Consider the following 18,092-nt stretch of genomic DNA (forward strand, 5'->3'; position numbering starts at 1 on the left):
ATAGGCTTGAATTTTTTATTTTCTACGTTTTGATGGACCACGCGACACGTATGTTCGATGGACCATGATTCTTGAAGCCACTAGTTGTGTCGAATTTGATGATCTCCCATATTTATTTGAAAAATTAGACAGAATAATGGACTTACTTTTTTAGCTCATGCAAGTAATTTCTTACATTTGTAACTCTTTTTCAAATTGAAATGTCTATAATGCGTTTAATATAAAGGTTTTTTTACATTTTATTCATCTGAACTTTAGGTTCAATTTCACTTCACTACTTAAAAAAACAATTCTATTAATTTACCACATGAATTAAAAATTTGTTGCAATGTACCACCTATGGCTCATTTAGTCTAGATTTTTGTTAAAAAGAAGGGTGTTTTGATCTTTTTCAAGCTCATATTGTTAGAAAAAAAAAGTTTTTTACACTTTACCCGCTTTGACACAATCGAAAACTGACTTAAAGAGACCAAAATACCCTTATTTTCAATAGAAGTTTAAACGAGATGTGCCCAAGGTGGTACATTGCAACAAATTTTTAATTCAGGTGGTAAATTGATACAATTTTTTTTTAGGTGGTGAAGTGAGATCGTGCTCAAAGTTCAGATGTGTAAAGTGTAATAAAACCTAATATAAATGCTGCTATCAAAGATAAAAAATTTGTCATTCTACCTCTCTCATACTCCCAGCTCTCTCTCTCTCTCTCTCTCTCTCTCTCTCTCATCAGCACCAAAAATTGGTTCTCTCCTTCTCTCTCCATTTCTAGCAACCTAGATTAGTTCTTCGCCGCTGCTTGAATCATGGTCGGAGTTGGGCCGAAAGCGGTGACAACGTGTATGTGTTGAAGATTAGAATGGCGATGGCAATGTGGTTGGGGTTGGTTTGTTGCTCATGGGTGTAGAAAATGTGTGCTAAAGGCCAATTGTAACTGACTTTGAGGACAACATTTCAGGCAATCATCCATGAAGTAGACCCATAAAGACATATGACACCTTAGAGCTATTTAAGAGGATAGTATAAATGGATAAAGGTTTGTTATCCACGAGGCCTATACTTCTCCATTGATAAATCTTAAATTGTTCTTGATCGAAGGGATCACTGTCTGGGTAGCAGTGTACTCGAGTGAAATCAGCATAGTTCTTAAGCCTACTCAAATGTGGAGGCAGTTAATCTTGGACTATGCGTATGAAGACACCAAAGGCAATATCAAGGTTGCATAAAGAGAATATAGGTCTACTGAACGAGATCAACAAATGAGAATGTTGTATGGAATGAAATAATCATAAAACAATATTTCAGTAGCAGATTTCATTATCTTGTGTAACTAATCACTACGCTTTAGTGATTAGTGATACAATGCACGAGTATCGAGGTACAATGTGTGTACCACTAGGATCAGTGAAAGGGAATACGCACATATGAGTGGCCAATAAGAAATTTATCGCCTTACCCAGTTTGGAAATAAATATTGTACTTACGTCCTATGTGATTGGTATGATGTGAGTCAAAGACTTTGGCCGAAGTATATGGGTGAGATTATAGTTAGAATGAGGTTTTTTTAACTGTATCTCAACCAAACTCATGATTAGAAAAACATTTGACATAGGATCACGACGAGAGGTTTTGACAATACTCCATACCTCATATAAGTGATCAGGACAATGAATGACTAAAGGATAGAGGGATCATATCGAATTATAACTGCAACTGATAGATTTGATAATTTATTCAATTTGAGGAAGCCTTATACATAGCTAAGTGTCACTCAAGGCCTTTGAAAACCCAATGAATAATAGGTTTAATGCATTTGTATACATTTATGTATAAGTGAATTTATTCTTGTGGGAACATCAAATGAATATTTGATTATTCCATTGCCAAATTTGAATAGAACTTAAGAATTTCACACTTATAAGTTGGCGCCCTAGAAGAGATAATAAATGAGTTAATTAATTGCATGGCTGATATCGATATATAACTGTGTAACAGTTACTTTGGGTCAAAGGAATTTGACCAAAGTTTTAACAAAGAATGATTAATTAAGGAGTTAATTAATCACGGTTAATTATAGAGAGAATATATTAACTAATTACTACTTTCTAGACCTAAGTGATTAAATTAAATTGGACGGTTAATTAATCACTAAACTAGTGTAAGTGAGATTTAATGATAGTCTAATTAAATACACTTGACACATAATTAATAGAATATTTGACTAGGTCAAAGATGTTGGAAAACCATATATGGGATTGATCATAATATCAGCATGCATAACATGTTATAGAAAACGTAGCGGAAAGTAACAATTAATTTTTATTTATTTTTATCAAACCCATAACCTAGGATACGATCATATGCAAATATGGATTTAGAATCTAGAAAAAAATTCTCAAAAAATCACCAAACTTCCAAATAAATCCAAAATAATATTGGAAATATTTTTGAGATTTGACAACAGTGACAAAATTGGTAATTTTTAAACCACGAGGACCATATCTGTTTTTGAGGTAAAACACATGGACCACAATCATATTTACCCACTACTTTAAGGCCATACATTTTTACTAACATGGAATGTGAGAGAAAATGAATAGGAAAAAAAAGGAAAGGGAGAGAGAAGCAAAATTGGAGTGGGAGGAGTCATTCCCTTGAAAATGGAGTTGATTACCACTCATGTGTTTACTATATTAATCATAAATCATAATCAAATTTATTTCAATTACTAAATACCCTACATTATATTTTATTCAACTACTCACTTGAGGGCAATTTTGGTATGAAGCAGTTATTCCAAATGGAATGAGAGTCAATACCAAGTCCACCCAAGGAGTGTGATTCTTCTTAAAAGAATGATGTAATTACTGATTTTGGAGTGGGCCCCACTTATTTTTTGATTCCCAAATGTAAGCAAACATAAGATTAAAGTGAAATGAGAATGACTCCTATTCATTTTACTCTCATTCCATGTTAGTAAATGTGCCCTAAGGGGTAGGATCTTTATTTTAGAGTATAGGGCTTAAGGTCTAGCTCTCAAGTTTGAGCAAAGTCCAAAAACTAAGAATGTACTAAACCATAAACCATATACGAAATGGTGCTAATTGATTCGAAATAAAGGAAGGAAGAAAGTAAAAACAAAGTATTAGCTATGCATGAATTCTCTAACTTTCTTTGACTATAACAACCATTTATACTGTTGAAATTAGAGTATATGTGACTCCATAAGCTTGAATTTTTTGTTTTATGTTGGTTTATTATTTTTTACATGTTTATGTAAGAAAAGTGCAGATAATATTTTATGAAACAATTAGTGTAGATGCATCCTACTTAACATGTAATACTACACCTATTGTTATTATGTAACAATAAGGTGACATTTTTAATAATCAGGTCACGTAGGCTTGATCTGATTGGCAGCTGGCAATTCATTAAAGGTTTTCATTTACCTTTTTGCCCTTTCTTCAGCTAGCAGTTCATTTGAGTTCTGCTCTCAAATTCTCTATGTCGTTTTCGAAAATCGAGCTTCATTGACTTCGCTCTTCGATCATCATCCATTTCTCTCTTCGATCTTTATCCACTTCTCTCTTCGATCTTCATCGACTTCTATCTTCATTCTTCATTGACTTCGCTTTTCGATCTTCATAGACTTCGCTCTTCGATCTTCATCGACTTCGCTCTTCGATCTTCATCGACTTCGCTCTTCAATCTTCTCCAATTTCTCATATTATCTTTTTTTATCTTTCGATTTTCGGAAGATCGAGCTCGTAGGTATGTTTGGCATTGAATTGAAAAATGATTTTGTATTTCTGTTTTGTATTTTGATTTTGGTTGATTGTTTGAATTTGATTTTTGATGTTTGAAGATCAACTTCTACTTGTTGCTCGATTTGTAGGTGATTTTGATTTGTAGTTTTATAGTGTTTATTTGCATCGATCTTTTTTTTTTTTTTTTTTTAGATTGTTCTTTGATTTTCAAATTTGTAGATCGATATATACCTCTATTTCGTGCTCAGATTTGTAGCTGATTGCATTGAAATCGATTTTGCAAATTTATTTTTACTGTAGCTATAGTTTCAATTTCAATTTGATTTTGAGTTTTGATTTCCAATTTTGCAAATCGATATTTACCTCTATATCACGCTTAGATTTGTAGCTGATTGCCTTAAAATAAATCTCTAAAACAATTTTGCATATTTATTTTTGATGTAGCTACAATTTTAGTTTTCAGTTTGTAGTTTCAATTTCAATTTCAGTTGTAATTTAAGTTACATAAATTCTTATATTTGATGTACAAGTTTGAATATGAAGTCTCAGAATTCTTAAATTATTCGTTTGTATAACAGTTTCAGAAAAACTTGCTCTTATTTTGTGTGTTTTTTCGTCATTTTATTAGTTGGCATATCCAATGTTTTTTTGGAAGATGGTCTGCATATGAAAAAGGAAGATAAGGGTAGTTGTGCTTAAATTTTATTGTTATCTGCAAGTTAAATTTGTGGGTTAGGGTGGTTTTGGTTAAGCTTTTGGATTGTCAATACCTTAGAATTAACGGATTCTATATTTATAAGTATCTATATATATTATGCCATCGTTTGGTTTTTACTGTTGCACATGCAATGACAATAGTTGTTACTGTCGACAGTGAAAATGTTAAAAAAAAATAAAAAGGGGGTTGAGCACTCGAATTATTAAAAAGTGGAAATGTCTATCACTGCATAAAGCGTGTGAACTGGCGTATCAAGCCATTTTTATTTTTGGGCTTATAAAGAAACCCAAAATATTTTACATAATTCTATTTTATTAAAGTAACAAACTAACAATTATTTTGGACATTTTCTTTCCTACAACCCGTTTAAAAGATTGACAAAATTAATATTTGATTTGAATAATTTTAAAATTTTATTTAAAAATACATTAAAGTGCAAACTAGAAATTATTCATTGTTGAAATTCCAAAGGATTTGTTTGTTTCATTTTTGGTACTCATACTTTGGGTCGTGTCCTAATTTAATACGTAAACTTTAATTTTATTTGACCCAACTGAGTACCTATATTTTTATTTTGTATTTAATAACTACCCAACTGAATTTTTGTTAGAATTATTAGAAGATGTTAGGAGTAATATTAGGGCTAGGTTTTTTTCCCGATTTACCAAAAAATACCGATGTCGTATCGATCGGTATGATATATATATATTTTTGAATTTTTGATATTGGAGTAAATACCGCACTGTATCGGCTAAAAACGGGATCGAAACGGTATTAATATACATATACTGGCGGTATACCAATCTGTACCGATATCGTACCTCCTTCTCTTCTTCTTCTACTTTGGTTTTAGATTTGCAGAAACTAGTTCTTTTTCTTTTTTCGATCTAGTTTCTGGGTCTATTTTTTTTTTTGGGCCTGTCTTGTTTTTTTTGGGCCTTTTGTTGTGTTTTTTTTTTTTGTAGTCAAGCCCATAGTCTCACACACCCACACTCCTAATACTTTAATACCCCAATTACCCAGCCACCATCATCTCATTGATCCCAATCCCTATCGGTCAGAATTTGATATTGGTGTTTCAGTATGGTCACCCCTAAGTAATATTGTCACTTACAAATAAACTATATATTCATTTTATTTTATATGTTTAGAATAAATAAAAAAGCTAAAATGAAAAGCTCAAAAAAAAAAAAAAACAATAGAAGAAGAATAGCCATCACCAATCCCAGGTCGCAAACCCAACCTCAACAAGTCTGAAATGTCCAACCTCAAAATAAACTTTTATAAATTTTGAAAGTATTGGAGAAAGGATTGTAATATCCGTGACAAAGGAGAAGGAGAAAATTGGAGTTTCTTTTCGGTTAGAGGAAATGGTTTGACTAAAAAGCTGCTTGAGTTTATGGCTTCTCTATTTCACAATTAATATTAGTTGTCATTTACTGCGTTTGATTTCTCACTTCTTTAGGACACGAGGTTTGGAGAATGGCATGTGTTGATTCTTGTTTGGACCCAAGGTATGGGACACGTGCCTACCCTTGCCTAAACTTGTTTTCTTAAAAACCTATAAATATACTATATGTAGTATATATGCATGTGTTTTTTTTAGTTGGCTATTTGATTGAGGTTCGCTCCTTGGTGATTTAATTTCCCTTTTTCAAGCAGTAAAATTTGAGATGAAATTCGGTATCAATGTATCATGGATTGGACTTGACCATGGTTAATGGACTCTTCCCGGCCACACTCAAGTGCTTCAAGTGAGGCTTGAGGAAGTGGTGATTGCAAGAAACACAAGGGTTCCTTAAGGATATATATATATATATATATATATTGTTTAATCGGTTATGCATTAACTTGTACTTACTTAGTTCAGGTTAGCTAGGTTTTTAGAAAATTGAATGCTGCATGCACACCTTAAGACTGTAGGTTAGCAACATAATAATTTTATTTTAAATACTTCACTTAAATTAAAGAGTACGTAGGAGTGTGTTTGTTGTTTAATAACTAATTAAATAGATTAGGGTTACTTTAAAGACTTCACTAAAACCTGATTGTTGTGTTTGTGAACCTACAAGTAGCTAGGTTTCCAACTCGATCTCTACATTATGGAGCTAAGTGTTAGAGATTTCAGTTATTAATTAAAGTACATTGTTCATGATTTATTTGGTGAACTAAAATTAAAATAGGCTTACCCTAGCTAGCGACTGCACTTAAATGTTTGTAGTGTTGTGGAGTGACCCGAGAGTTTTACATAACTTTATCATGATTTGACTAAAGATATAGTCAGTAAAAGTGAGCTAGTAACTTAACTTAAATTCATGTATCCATGAATAGGGTACGTTTGTATATGGAGCATCACTATATATCTTCCCGTCACTGACTGTGTTGATGACGCATGGATGCGATACTGTGGATTGAGGACTATGCAACAAAAGCTTCTGTACGTTCTAAAGAGCCCCTGGACTACCCTCATCTTAGTTTGGGATGCCTTGTTTTACACTTGTTTTGCTTGACTTGTGTAGTACATTTTTGTGATTTGCTTCTCATCTTAACTGACTTACAGTCTAATTATGATAGGAGCATATGTATATATACACCTAACATGATGGTTAATTAGGTCATTTAAGATGTATGTAATTATTTACACAAACAAAACTTAGTGACTTTTTGTTTCCTGATTGAAGTCATTTCACGTGTGTTCAAGTCAACGTTTCAGTTTTAGTGGCATTTACACATTATATTTTCTGATCACCAACAAAATTGTCACAGTTACATGACCTTACTCAAATATGATATAGGCTTAAATATTAAATCCTTTATTCTAAAACACATTGTGAAATGGGCTAAACATTGAGAGGATCGGAGTTGAGAATTAAGCTAAGTTTTGTGCAAGAAGAAAGGATCTAGGAGAGTGTGGACGGCATAGAGAAGCAGCACCGCATATATTATGACTCCAATGAAGCCAGCAATTAGAGCACCCTTTACTTGGTCGCAGTATTTGGGGACTTGGCCACATATGGGTAGCCAACCTGCAAATGAATTTCCTTTCTGGCCCACATTAGCAACAGCCAAAGCTGCTGAAATGCTTGAGGTCAGAACCATGGTAATAACCTGATGATGATACAAACAATTACATAAGTCCTTAATTAATTTGTATTTTTGTTTAATTATTGGGAATATATCTTTTCCCTAGATTTGGAAAAATCAAGAGCCGGCCACTTTTGGTTACAACAGCGCTGGCATATAAAATGAAGGCCAAATTATGTGTGTGACTGTGGCCTGTGTATTGAGCTAGGTTTCAATAAGATTTTGCCCCTACAATTTTCTAAGAGTTCAAATTCAATGGCACCCTTAATTCTGTCAATATGTTTAACAAAAATAGCAATATTCAATGTGCAGGAGAGGGGGGCATTTTAGATTTTGTGGGTGATTTTTCTTCATATATTGTCAGTATCTAATTAAAGTACCCCACTTCTGCACGCCATATACTATATTTTTGTTAACTAAAATGACAGAATTAAGAATGTATCCTCAAATTACAAATGTTAGAAAACTAGATGAGCACATGACCATAGTGTGGAATCTGGCTAGCCCAAACTATAGGGACTACAAATGTAATTTAACCTAAAATCAAATAGAAACACATTTAAAGAGAATTAAGAAATTACATAGGTTTAATTTCATGAGTAATTACCAAATCCAAGGCAACGACTAATCTCCAGAGCAAACTCTCAGAAGGGAGAAAAAGAACTAAAAACCCATAAACGGTTGCAATAGCATTTGCGATCACAAAATACCTACAAATTAATTAAGAAAGCTTTTAGCGACAGGAGAGGAGAGGATCGAGAAAATAATTAATATAGCACAGAAAATTAAGGCAAAATTAACAACAGGTAATTAATTAAAGAACTTACTTGAAAGATGGGGAATTGGTATACTTGGCTTCAAAAGATAATGCAAAGAAGTTAGACCTCTCGTGGCTAGTAGCCATGACAATTGCAGCCGAAAGGGTAGCACCCAAGGCCATGAGCCTTAACACAAGGGTGAAGACTCTCTTAGTCTTGGCCATGAGATCGATTTGGGTTAATTGGATATAGCTCAAAGAGATGTTACTTTGTATTGTTTGGGAAGCCTGAAGTGTTATGCATGCACGTACTTGTATTGATACTTAATTTAATTGTTTGTGTTTAGTTAGTTGAAATGCTCAACTGTCACCACCATCGTCTAGTAGATGTAGAAGTTGATCTACTAGCTTTTGCTGCGCTGTATATATAGACTTTTATCGGTGTAAGCTAATGGTGTACGTTTGTCTTATTATGCTAATATATTCTTGATGTGGGTATAGCCATACATCTGACAAGAGTTTTGGTAGAATTTGGAGAGATTTAAGAGTCCAACCAAACAGATCTTCACATTTAGAACAATATTGCTACCTACATGCAGTTTCTTTCCACTTTATTTCATATACCTTCTCTCTTCTCGTTTTGCCATGTTGATTCCATTAGCACAAAACCTAAAACTTTATGAAGGCCAAAAGACATTTTTTCACTACCCCTATATATAGTTTGCACATGTTCGCATTTTGGTCTCTATATATAGTTTTTTTTTTTTAGGAAATTACAAATTTGGTTCACTTATTTTATACTTAGTTCAATTTTGGTCCACGATCTTTTTTAAGTTCAATTTTGGTCTACTTATTTTATCAAGTTCAATTTTGGTTCACGATTTTTTTTAAGTTATGATTTTATATCATTTTTGTTGTGTTTTCTTCAATTATAATTGAAGTAGAAGTTATAATTCATTATTTCGTAGTCATATGAACCAATTTGAAGTATTAGAATAAAAGAGAATTGAAATTTAGTGAAGTTTGAAAAATCTGAAAAATTTTTATGAAAAATTGGTAGTTTCGGGTACCCTATTTTAGAGCCAATTATCTTGAGTTTTAGAACTCCGATTTGAATGATCATTATATGGTTGTAAAGAGAAGACGCATAGCTTTAAAACAAGTATATGTTTGTTGAATTTAGTTGAGATTTGATAGGGTAAAAGACGGGAAAAATTTGAGATAACAAATTTGGAACTTTATTGAACAAGTGAAACAATTAGTGAACTAAAACTGAACTTAAAAAAGATCGTTGACCAAAATTAAACTAGCTATAAAATAAGTGGAGCAAAGCTGTAATTATCTTTTTTTTTTTTTTGTTGCATTTATCATCCTGCAGTTCATTCTGTAAGCACTACTATAGTCCAAATCGTAAATTCAGTCAAGCTGCAGAAAATTTGGGTTCTTCATACCCAACTTGTGATGTTCAAGCTCACTTTTGACTAGTACGTAAGAACACCATTTCAATGCACAGTATTGTAGGGGTTTAAAGTTTGTAACAATAACTTTCAAATCATGTAAAAATTTAGAAAACTACTTAAAATGGCGCCCAATCATATATAGGCCCCGTTTGGGATTGCGGTGGAAGACCCAAAAACTGCTGTGAATGACAATTTTCAATCACCTACAGCAGTTTTGGTGTTTGGTAAAAAAATTAAAAACTATTTTTTCCTACAATTCTCAACTCCACACAACAAAAACAGAAAGCAGGTTTCTAGGTGATTTTGAAAGCTGCAGTGAATCACAGCAACAATGAATATTTTATTTTACCCATAATATCCTCATGATTTCAATATTTTTTAATTTGTTTATTTTAAATTAAAAAATATGTCTATTGTTAGTTATATTTTATATTGTGATAATTACTTATGATATTTTATTTGCACGATTAAAATTATAATATACCTAAAAAAATAATACACATACTTATTTAATAATATTGTTCTTAGAAAAATTAATGCTAATAAAAATTTGTAGCAAAAAATTTAAAAAACAAGTAAAAAACATTTTATTTTTACCAAACAAATAAGTGAAAAACACTTTTAGCATCATGTCTATTTTAGTAATTATACACAGTCACAGCACTTTTACATTAACATTTACCAAACACTTTGATACTGTTTTTTGCATTTACAGCACTTTTGAAAACATACTTTACCAAACACTCAGCTGCTTTACTTTAAAACTGACTTTACTTCACAGCTATTTTTTCACACAGCAATACCAAACTGGCCCATAGTCTCTTTGCACTACCAATGCAGCCGCAACCAAAACAAAAATTGATAGAAGGAAATGAGGAAATAAACAAGGTTCTTGGAAGAAATCTTAACTTTAACTTCCTCCCTAATGTTTTTGGCTATTAAAGCATAAACCACTTAAGTGTTGTTGGGATTTTTGTTGGACACCCAAAAGCTATATTGTGGATGATAATTCTAGGTCACTCACAACAATTTTGATGTTTGGTAAAAAATCCAAAAATTGTAGTGCCTCACTATTCTAGGTCACTCACTATAATTTTGAAAAGCAACTATCCACATGTTTTTCAAAACTGCAGTGAATGAAAGTTTCTTGGGCCCATTAATTAAAAATTTTAGTTGTCTAATATATCCTTAATTTTATATAAATTAATAATTATGGTATTTTATTTATTCCATTAAAATTGTAATATACCTACAAAAATAATATGCATACTTATTTAATTATTTTGTTTTTAGCAGTTTTAATGTTAATATAAATTTGTAAATAAAAAATTATAAACAAGTAAAAGACTTGTTTATTACCAAACAAATAAATCAAAAGCATGTTCAACTTCATGTCTATTTGAATAAGGGAAAATATTTTGTGCCCTAATAGGGCACTAGATATATTATCTATGTGCCCTAATCTGATGTGGCAAATAAATTTAATACACATCATTTAATTATCATGTCATTTTTAGTTAAATACCAAATAACCCATTAGGGTCAACTCCATTTAAATCCAACCTTTAATTCATCTTAACCATTGTATCATTTTCATTCCTCTTTCAGATTTCCAATTTTTCCAGATCTTTCAACTGTAAAATTACAAAAGACAAAAGTTGAGAACTATTTATTCTAATCAAATGGTCATAGAAACTAAAAAAATTGCTCTAAATCTCACGTGGTTTGCACTGAAATGGCAGCCAACCCTTGGCCAGAAAACTTGAAACCATACAAATAAAGGATTTTAGGGGGGATGCAACCCAACCCAGAATCACACAACACCTAACAAACAATAGTAATAAAAAGGGAAGATTAAAGCTAATTAAGGAGAAGCCAAACAACTAAGAAAACAAAAAGAGAACTAGTTCCAATTTGCGGATCTAGTAGAGCCAATTGGCTATTGTTTGATCTTGAATTTGATAGGTTTTATAATTTGATAGGTCTGATAGTTAGGTTTGATAGGTTTTAAAATTTGATAGAGCCAAGCTAAAGAGAACTGCAATACGTATTGATAAGTTTTATAATTTGATCTTAAATTTCTTTTATTTTTAATTTAATTTAAGTTTTGTAAGATTTTAATAAAGGTCAAATGAGTCTTTTTATAAGTTTATATTATTAGATGTATTTAATAATATTAAATACTCTAATTGACATGGAAATTACATGTCATTAGGGCAATATTAGGGCACCAATAATTAGGATTTATGGCACCCTAGCATAGCCTTTTTAATAATTATAAACAGCCACATCAGTTTTATATTATAATTTACCAAACACTTTAATACTGCCTTTTGCACTTACAGCACTTTTGAAAACATAGTTTACCAAACACTCAACTACTTTACTTTACAGCTGACTTTACTCACACCTGTTTTATTCACTACAACAAAAGAGGCCTATAATAGCATTTAATTATAACATTTTTTCAAAAGTGCTATTATATTTAATATAATTGTAGTTTTACTTTCTAAAAAGCTAACACGCGGCACATGAAAATTTAGGCGCGGGCCTGTTTGGTTTTATTTATTTTTTCTTTTCAAAACTCTGAAGGAGAACAGAGAAAGTCCATCTCTTCACTTTCCTACTTTCTCACCCCTCAGTTGTCACTGTCTCTCTCCCTAGCAGCCCTCTCTCCCTCTCCGGATCCACTCTCTTTCGCCTCCCTCTCGCCAAACCCCAAACAACTAAAACACAAAAACTCACTCACTCTCAAAACCTAGTCACTGTCTCTCTTTCAGTCTCTCAGACTCTCTCGCCGTCTAGTGCCGCCCTTTCTCTCTCTCTCACTCATCTCGCCGTCTCGCGCCGGTGTCGCCCTCTCTCTATCTCTGTGACTCTGTGACTCTGTCACTCATCTCTCTCAGTCTCTCAGTCTCTCGCCTCTCATCTCTCACGGTCTCATCTCTGTCGAAGGTCGCAGCTCCAAAACTCAAAAGGTATGTCATCTCTCTCTCTCACTCTCATATCTCGTGCAATTTTAATTAGCGTTTGATTTGGGGATTCATGGGTTAGGGTTCAATTTAGGGTTTTTCTATTTAATCAATTAGGGATTTTTGTATAATTGTTTTTTTGTTCACTTCTTAGGGTTTGATTATCGGCTTAAACAGAGGGATTTAATTTGATTATCTGCATTATTTTCCTCGATCAGTAAAATGTTGTTTGGTTATCTGCGTGTAATTGATTATCTGCATATTTGATTATATGTTCTGTTCTATTCTGCATAGGGACTAAAATGTTGTTTGGTTGTTTGATTAGTAAACTAGAAAACTCATTTGGGTTGGGTGTTATTAAATAAATTGTATTTATGGGTTAGTCACGGTTCGTTTATTAAGTTATGTTGGCCTCTGATTTCCACTGCAATGTCCTTTAATTAGGAATGTCAACAATGGATGAGAGTTCTAGAGCTGAAGCAGTCACAGAAGGGGTTGATCCTCCTCAAACAGCCCCACAGCCCCCAAGGCCCTCAACGACCCCACAATTCAAATGTGTTTGAACTTTTTTAAATTATGATATTCCTTATCAAGTGTGGCTAATCATTCTTTATTTTGTTTTGATTGGTTTAGGTTTCTTGTCTTGAGCAGGAGAGTAGCTCATTATATGTTAAACATTTCCGGTGAACAAAAGCTTCTATGAGATTTTGGATGGCTGGTTGATTCAATTTTTGGATGGCTGTTTGATTCAATTTTTGGATGCCTGTTTGATTCAATTTGGATGAATGGATGAATGAACAAAAGCTTATGCGTTTTTTTTTTTGTCAGCTTGTTATGTTTAGAAAGGCAGCTTTGGTTTATTTTCAGCCTTTTTTCATAATAATAAAGTATGTATAAATATGTAATGCTTTTCTTCTAATGGTTATTTTCCATGTCTCTTTTCCTATCGCTTTTTTTTTTTTACTTTTTTTTTATTATAGAGCAAATGCATAAATTTTTTGGATTATAGGGATCATTGGACATTGGTTATCATTGACCCGTATGCTGAATTGCTTTATCACTTAGATCCTATGTTAGGTGAAGTATAGAGTTCTAAACAATATTTGCAGAGGGATGAGGTTGAAACAGTATTGTTAATAGACATCTCAATTCTCAATCTTTTACAGGGACTTTGCCATATTAGTGAGTTGAGTTCAAATTGGCTGGAAAAAGCTGAAGATGTAAGCACATAATTTTTTTAAATTTTTTTTATTATTTTCTTGTATCTGTATGTAAGGATCATGGTCTATTTTCTTATTAACTTTCTGGTCTATTTTTTTATAGGCTTTTAAAGTCATAGACCATGTGGAAGTTAAAACCTATTGAGGTATGGTTTACTAATATTCCTGTCTCCTTTGCTTGTTTTTTTTTTAATACTCTCTTCTGCTATAAGCAATTCCAAACCTGCTGAGAGTGATGTTATTGCTTTTTTTAAATATTTCAGTCAAAGGAAAAGTCACACACTTGAAACTTGTTGATGCATACTTGGAATGAAGTTTAACTTGTTGATGCAGTCATCCAAGATTACGTAGAATAGGAAAATGTTGGTAATAGTCTATTTATTTAATTGTAATATGTAGGTTTGTAAATCTTGTGTTTTGTACTTGCATATTACAATTGTAGTATGGTAACTAATGTATACCTTTTTTTTTTTTTCCGAACAGATTACACAATAGAATTAAGTACTGATTGTCATTATAGTCTATATGATTTGTTTGTAGCATATTATGATGAAATTAACTAAGTGCAATTAAATCTTTTTTATTAGGTATTTTTACAATGATTATTTTACTTTCTAATAGGGTTGTACACTATACTAATTTTTTACTAGTTTTAATGGTATAATATAATAAGATGTATGCATATAGTTTTAATGGTACTACACTTCCAGTAGATAGGATAGTATTCTAGATTTCTAGTGTATAGCATGTGCTATATATACTGTGTAAGTGCAAAATAATAAGGTGTGAATATTAACATATAAAATGGTCTTCATAGTTCATACTAATATATATTGTTTATTTATTTATTTTTTTTAAACATAAACTCATTGGGCACATTTGTAGTAGATGTGCCATGTCCCTAACAGTAATGTGTCAGGTCATGTCTGCGCATTTGTCAACGTGATCATCAGAGGGAAGACACAATTACTACTTGTATTTGTGTATCTGTGTGTGTGACACAAATATCAAGGTTGTGCCCTATCTTTATGAGTAACGCCAATACCGGTCACAAGCATATAATTGTGGCCGCAGCGTTACCAATGACATTAGAGCATGATTAATTGTGCTTTTTGAAACAAATGACACAAATATAAGCTTGTGCTTTGTAAAGTTTTTTCTTGTAATGAGAAGTATGTATAAGTTTGAGATTATTAAGCATGCCACCTAAGCTTTTGTTTTCTTGGATTGTTTAGGTCATAATTTTTCACTTCTTTTTTTTCCCCAATGGATATACTTCAAACTTTCAGGTTCCCATTATTTGGAAAGAAATACCAGCTGAAATTTGCTAATGATAGCTGTCCTGAAACCCATTGCTTGGTTCATTTCCCAAGCTTCATCAGGTTTAGTCTTATTTCTGTCTTATAATGTTGCTTCCAAAGTTTGTTTCTGATTTTATGTTGTTTTGCTTAGTCTGTACATATTACTTTCTGGCATTACCAAAGTTTCTTTATTTTCAAGGCTTGCATATGTTGATGCTCCTTAGTTTAAGATGGCTTTCTCACCTAAACTTTTTTGGTTTGAACTTGATTAAATATAATACCGTGCCTTACTATGCTTGTAGTGATCTGGTCAATCTGATTAAATTAATAAAGAGCATTGAGACTTTTCTTTCCTTTGTAATACTTGGTGCGCTACAAGTACAATCAAAATCTTAATTTAGAACTATTTTAAAAAGCTGTTCATCCGAATCATTTTTCACTTCATAATAAAACATTACCTGATATAGAAACTCTTTTACAGGGGTGGAATGCATTTCATGGCATCCAATAATGACTGTGGTATAAGAGAATATGCCATGGAAAAGTTTCAGCTTTTGAATCAGTTTCTATTCCCTTGGTCAGTGAATGTGAGTCATCTTAAGCACTTTATTGAATATTGTGGATTTGTGGGTTTCTGTATTTTAACCTATACATATTTGTCTTTACCCTTCAACTTTCTATATTTGTGCATTGAAGAGTATTATGGCTGATATATTGGCAATTGTTGAGATATCAACTTGGAAGTCAAGCTCTCTCTTTAATTCTTCTTTGGTTCAATTCTTTGGTTTTGTTCAAGAGGACTTTTTATAGGTCAATTCTTTGGGGTGACCTACATATTGTCCCTTGTTTGGATGCTGCCTTGTCGAATCTGACTTTTCAATGCAGTTTTTTTATGGGAAAAAAATAATAGTTTGTTTTATCTACCTTGAAAAGTACATTAGTCATTTGAATGTCTTCCAAATATGTTATATATATATATATATATATTTATCAGTTGGTCATGAACCTTGTGTATGAAATTAAAGATTGGCCAAATTGGAAAAATATTCTATTAGTTAATTAAATATGAAGTAGATATGGGCCAACACAATTCGTTTGTTTGGTTTTGATTTCCTGCACAATATATAGATATGCTAATATGGAGGGATAATGTGAATCGATATAACATGTGTTGATTTAGCTAGCTCAAGCACTAGTTTTGATTTAGCTAGCTCAAGTACTTAACTTATGGTGTTCTTCTTGTATGCTAACTCAATTACCCCATTCTGATTTTTTATAAGTGTAATTTTGTTTTATTAGTTTCTTATAATTGGTTTTTTCTTTTGGCAGCTTAGAGATACTCAGCTATTGGAATTGAACGCTTGCTTATGAGAAATAGCATATTGATTTAGGTGTGTTTGTTACTATAGGGCCTAATATATGCATTACTTTTATATAGGGAAAAAAAATGAGACATTATTGTACTTATGGAGTCTTATGTAATACACTTAATTGATTCTTTTGAGGTCATTTAATGAGATGTGTCTTACCATTTACTATTGACAACATTATATAATTTACTCTTGAAAGCAACAAAAAAATGACACGGGAAAAATGCTATGGAAAAGGTATAAAAAGAATTATAATAGTATTATAAACACTAGCAGCACATATGATAGCATGTTTGTTACTTTAAAGCCTAAAAAAAAAATTTTGGAGGCACCAAAATATGTAATCAATAACTATTATGTATTTGTAAAAATTAACAATAGCATTTTAAAATTAAAATGCTATAGTAATAATTATTATAGCTTCTTTAAAATGCTATTAAATGCCACAATAATAGCACTTTAAAAACGCTATTGTATATCTTTCTACAACATTTTTAAATCGTTATTATATAGATCTTTTATAGCGTTATAAAAACGCTATAGAAAGGAATTTTTTTTATAGCGTTTTTGAAACGCTATAATAAACCTTGGGTCTATTATTGCGTCGGCTGTCATAGCGTTTGCGATAACGCTATAAAAGGGCTTTTATAGAGTTTTTTGAGTGCTATAAAAGTCCTTTTTTGTTGTAGTGATTTCACATCAGTTTTTTCTCATAGCAATACCAAACTTAGGTTCGATCTATTCTCCTCAGCATACTACAAGGTTTGTTGAAATAGGGAGAGCAAAATTTCTAAAAGATCCTACAGATACTTCAGAGACTAGTGATTATGTTTTTGAGGAAATAATTAAAAATTTACTTAAAACATTTTATTTCTCAAATAAATTTTCAAAATATTTAAAATACTTTTCAAAATAAAACTTGGAAAAATACAGGGTCTCACAATGTACCCCCCCTTAAAAATAATTTCATCCTCGAAATTCCCAAAGGATAAGTAAAAGTAGAACAACTTCACACAACCACAATCAAGCATAAGCAACAACAAATCACACTTCAGAAAAGTTCTTTTATTTAAAAGAAACTGAGAATAACACAAGCAAGAAAGAAAATAAAAATACAATGAAGACCTAATCCTTTACTTGAGAACTGGAGGCAACGAGCTTGTCGTGCTCCTCCCACATCCGTTTTCCAAACTTTTTCAGTACATTTAGCTTGATCTTCATTTCCTTCGAGTAGTTTGCCACAATTCTCGATAACTCTCGACACTTTCTTCGGAATTTCCGATCCACCTTCTTGTGCGAATCGCTCAGCCACTTCTGAAGTGTTGCCACTTGAGATTGCAAAACTTCTCTTGAGTTCTGGCCAACAAAAGACAGCCTAGGTCCCACCTAGCTACTTTCTCGATAACTCCACTTACTCGGTGAACTAAACTCGCTAGGGTGAAACTATTC

The 18,092-nt window shown here is 32.1% G+C and overlaps 1 protein-coding gene across 1 annotated transcript; it reads right to left on the minus strand.

The window, feature by feature from the left end:
* Nucleotides 1-7,353: 7,353 nt before the first annotated feature.
* Nucleotides 7,354-8,545, minus strand: LOC147286480 (CASP-like protein 1C1). The gene is made up of 3 exons (XM_086242517.1): nt 8,391-8,545; nt 8,171-8,273; nt 7,354-7,587 (listed from the first exon to the last, which is right to left on the minus strand). Exons 1-3 carry the CDS (start codon nt 8,543-8,545, stop codon nt 7,354-7,356), a joined length of 492 nt encoding a protein of 163 aa, XP_086098643.1.
* Between the last annotated feature and the right edge of the window lie 9,547 nt (nt 8,546-18,092).

Source organism: Dryas octopetala, chromosome 4 (genome assembly GCF_963921425.1).
Source record: "Dryas octopetala chromosome 4, drDryOcto1.1, whole genome shotgun sequence".
NCBI lineage: Eukaryota > Viridiplantae > Streptophyta > Magnoliopsida > Rosales > Rosaceae > Dryas > Dryas octopetala.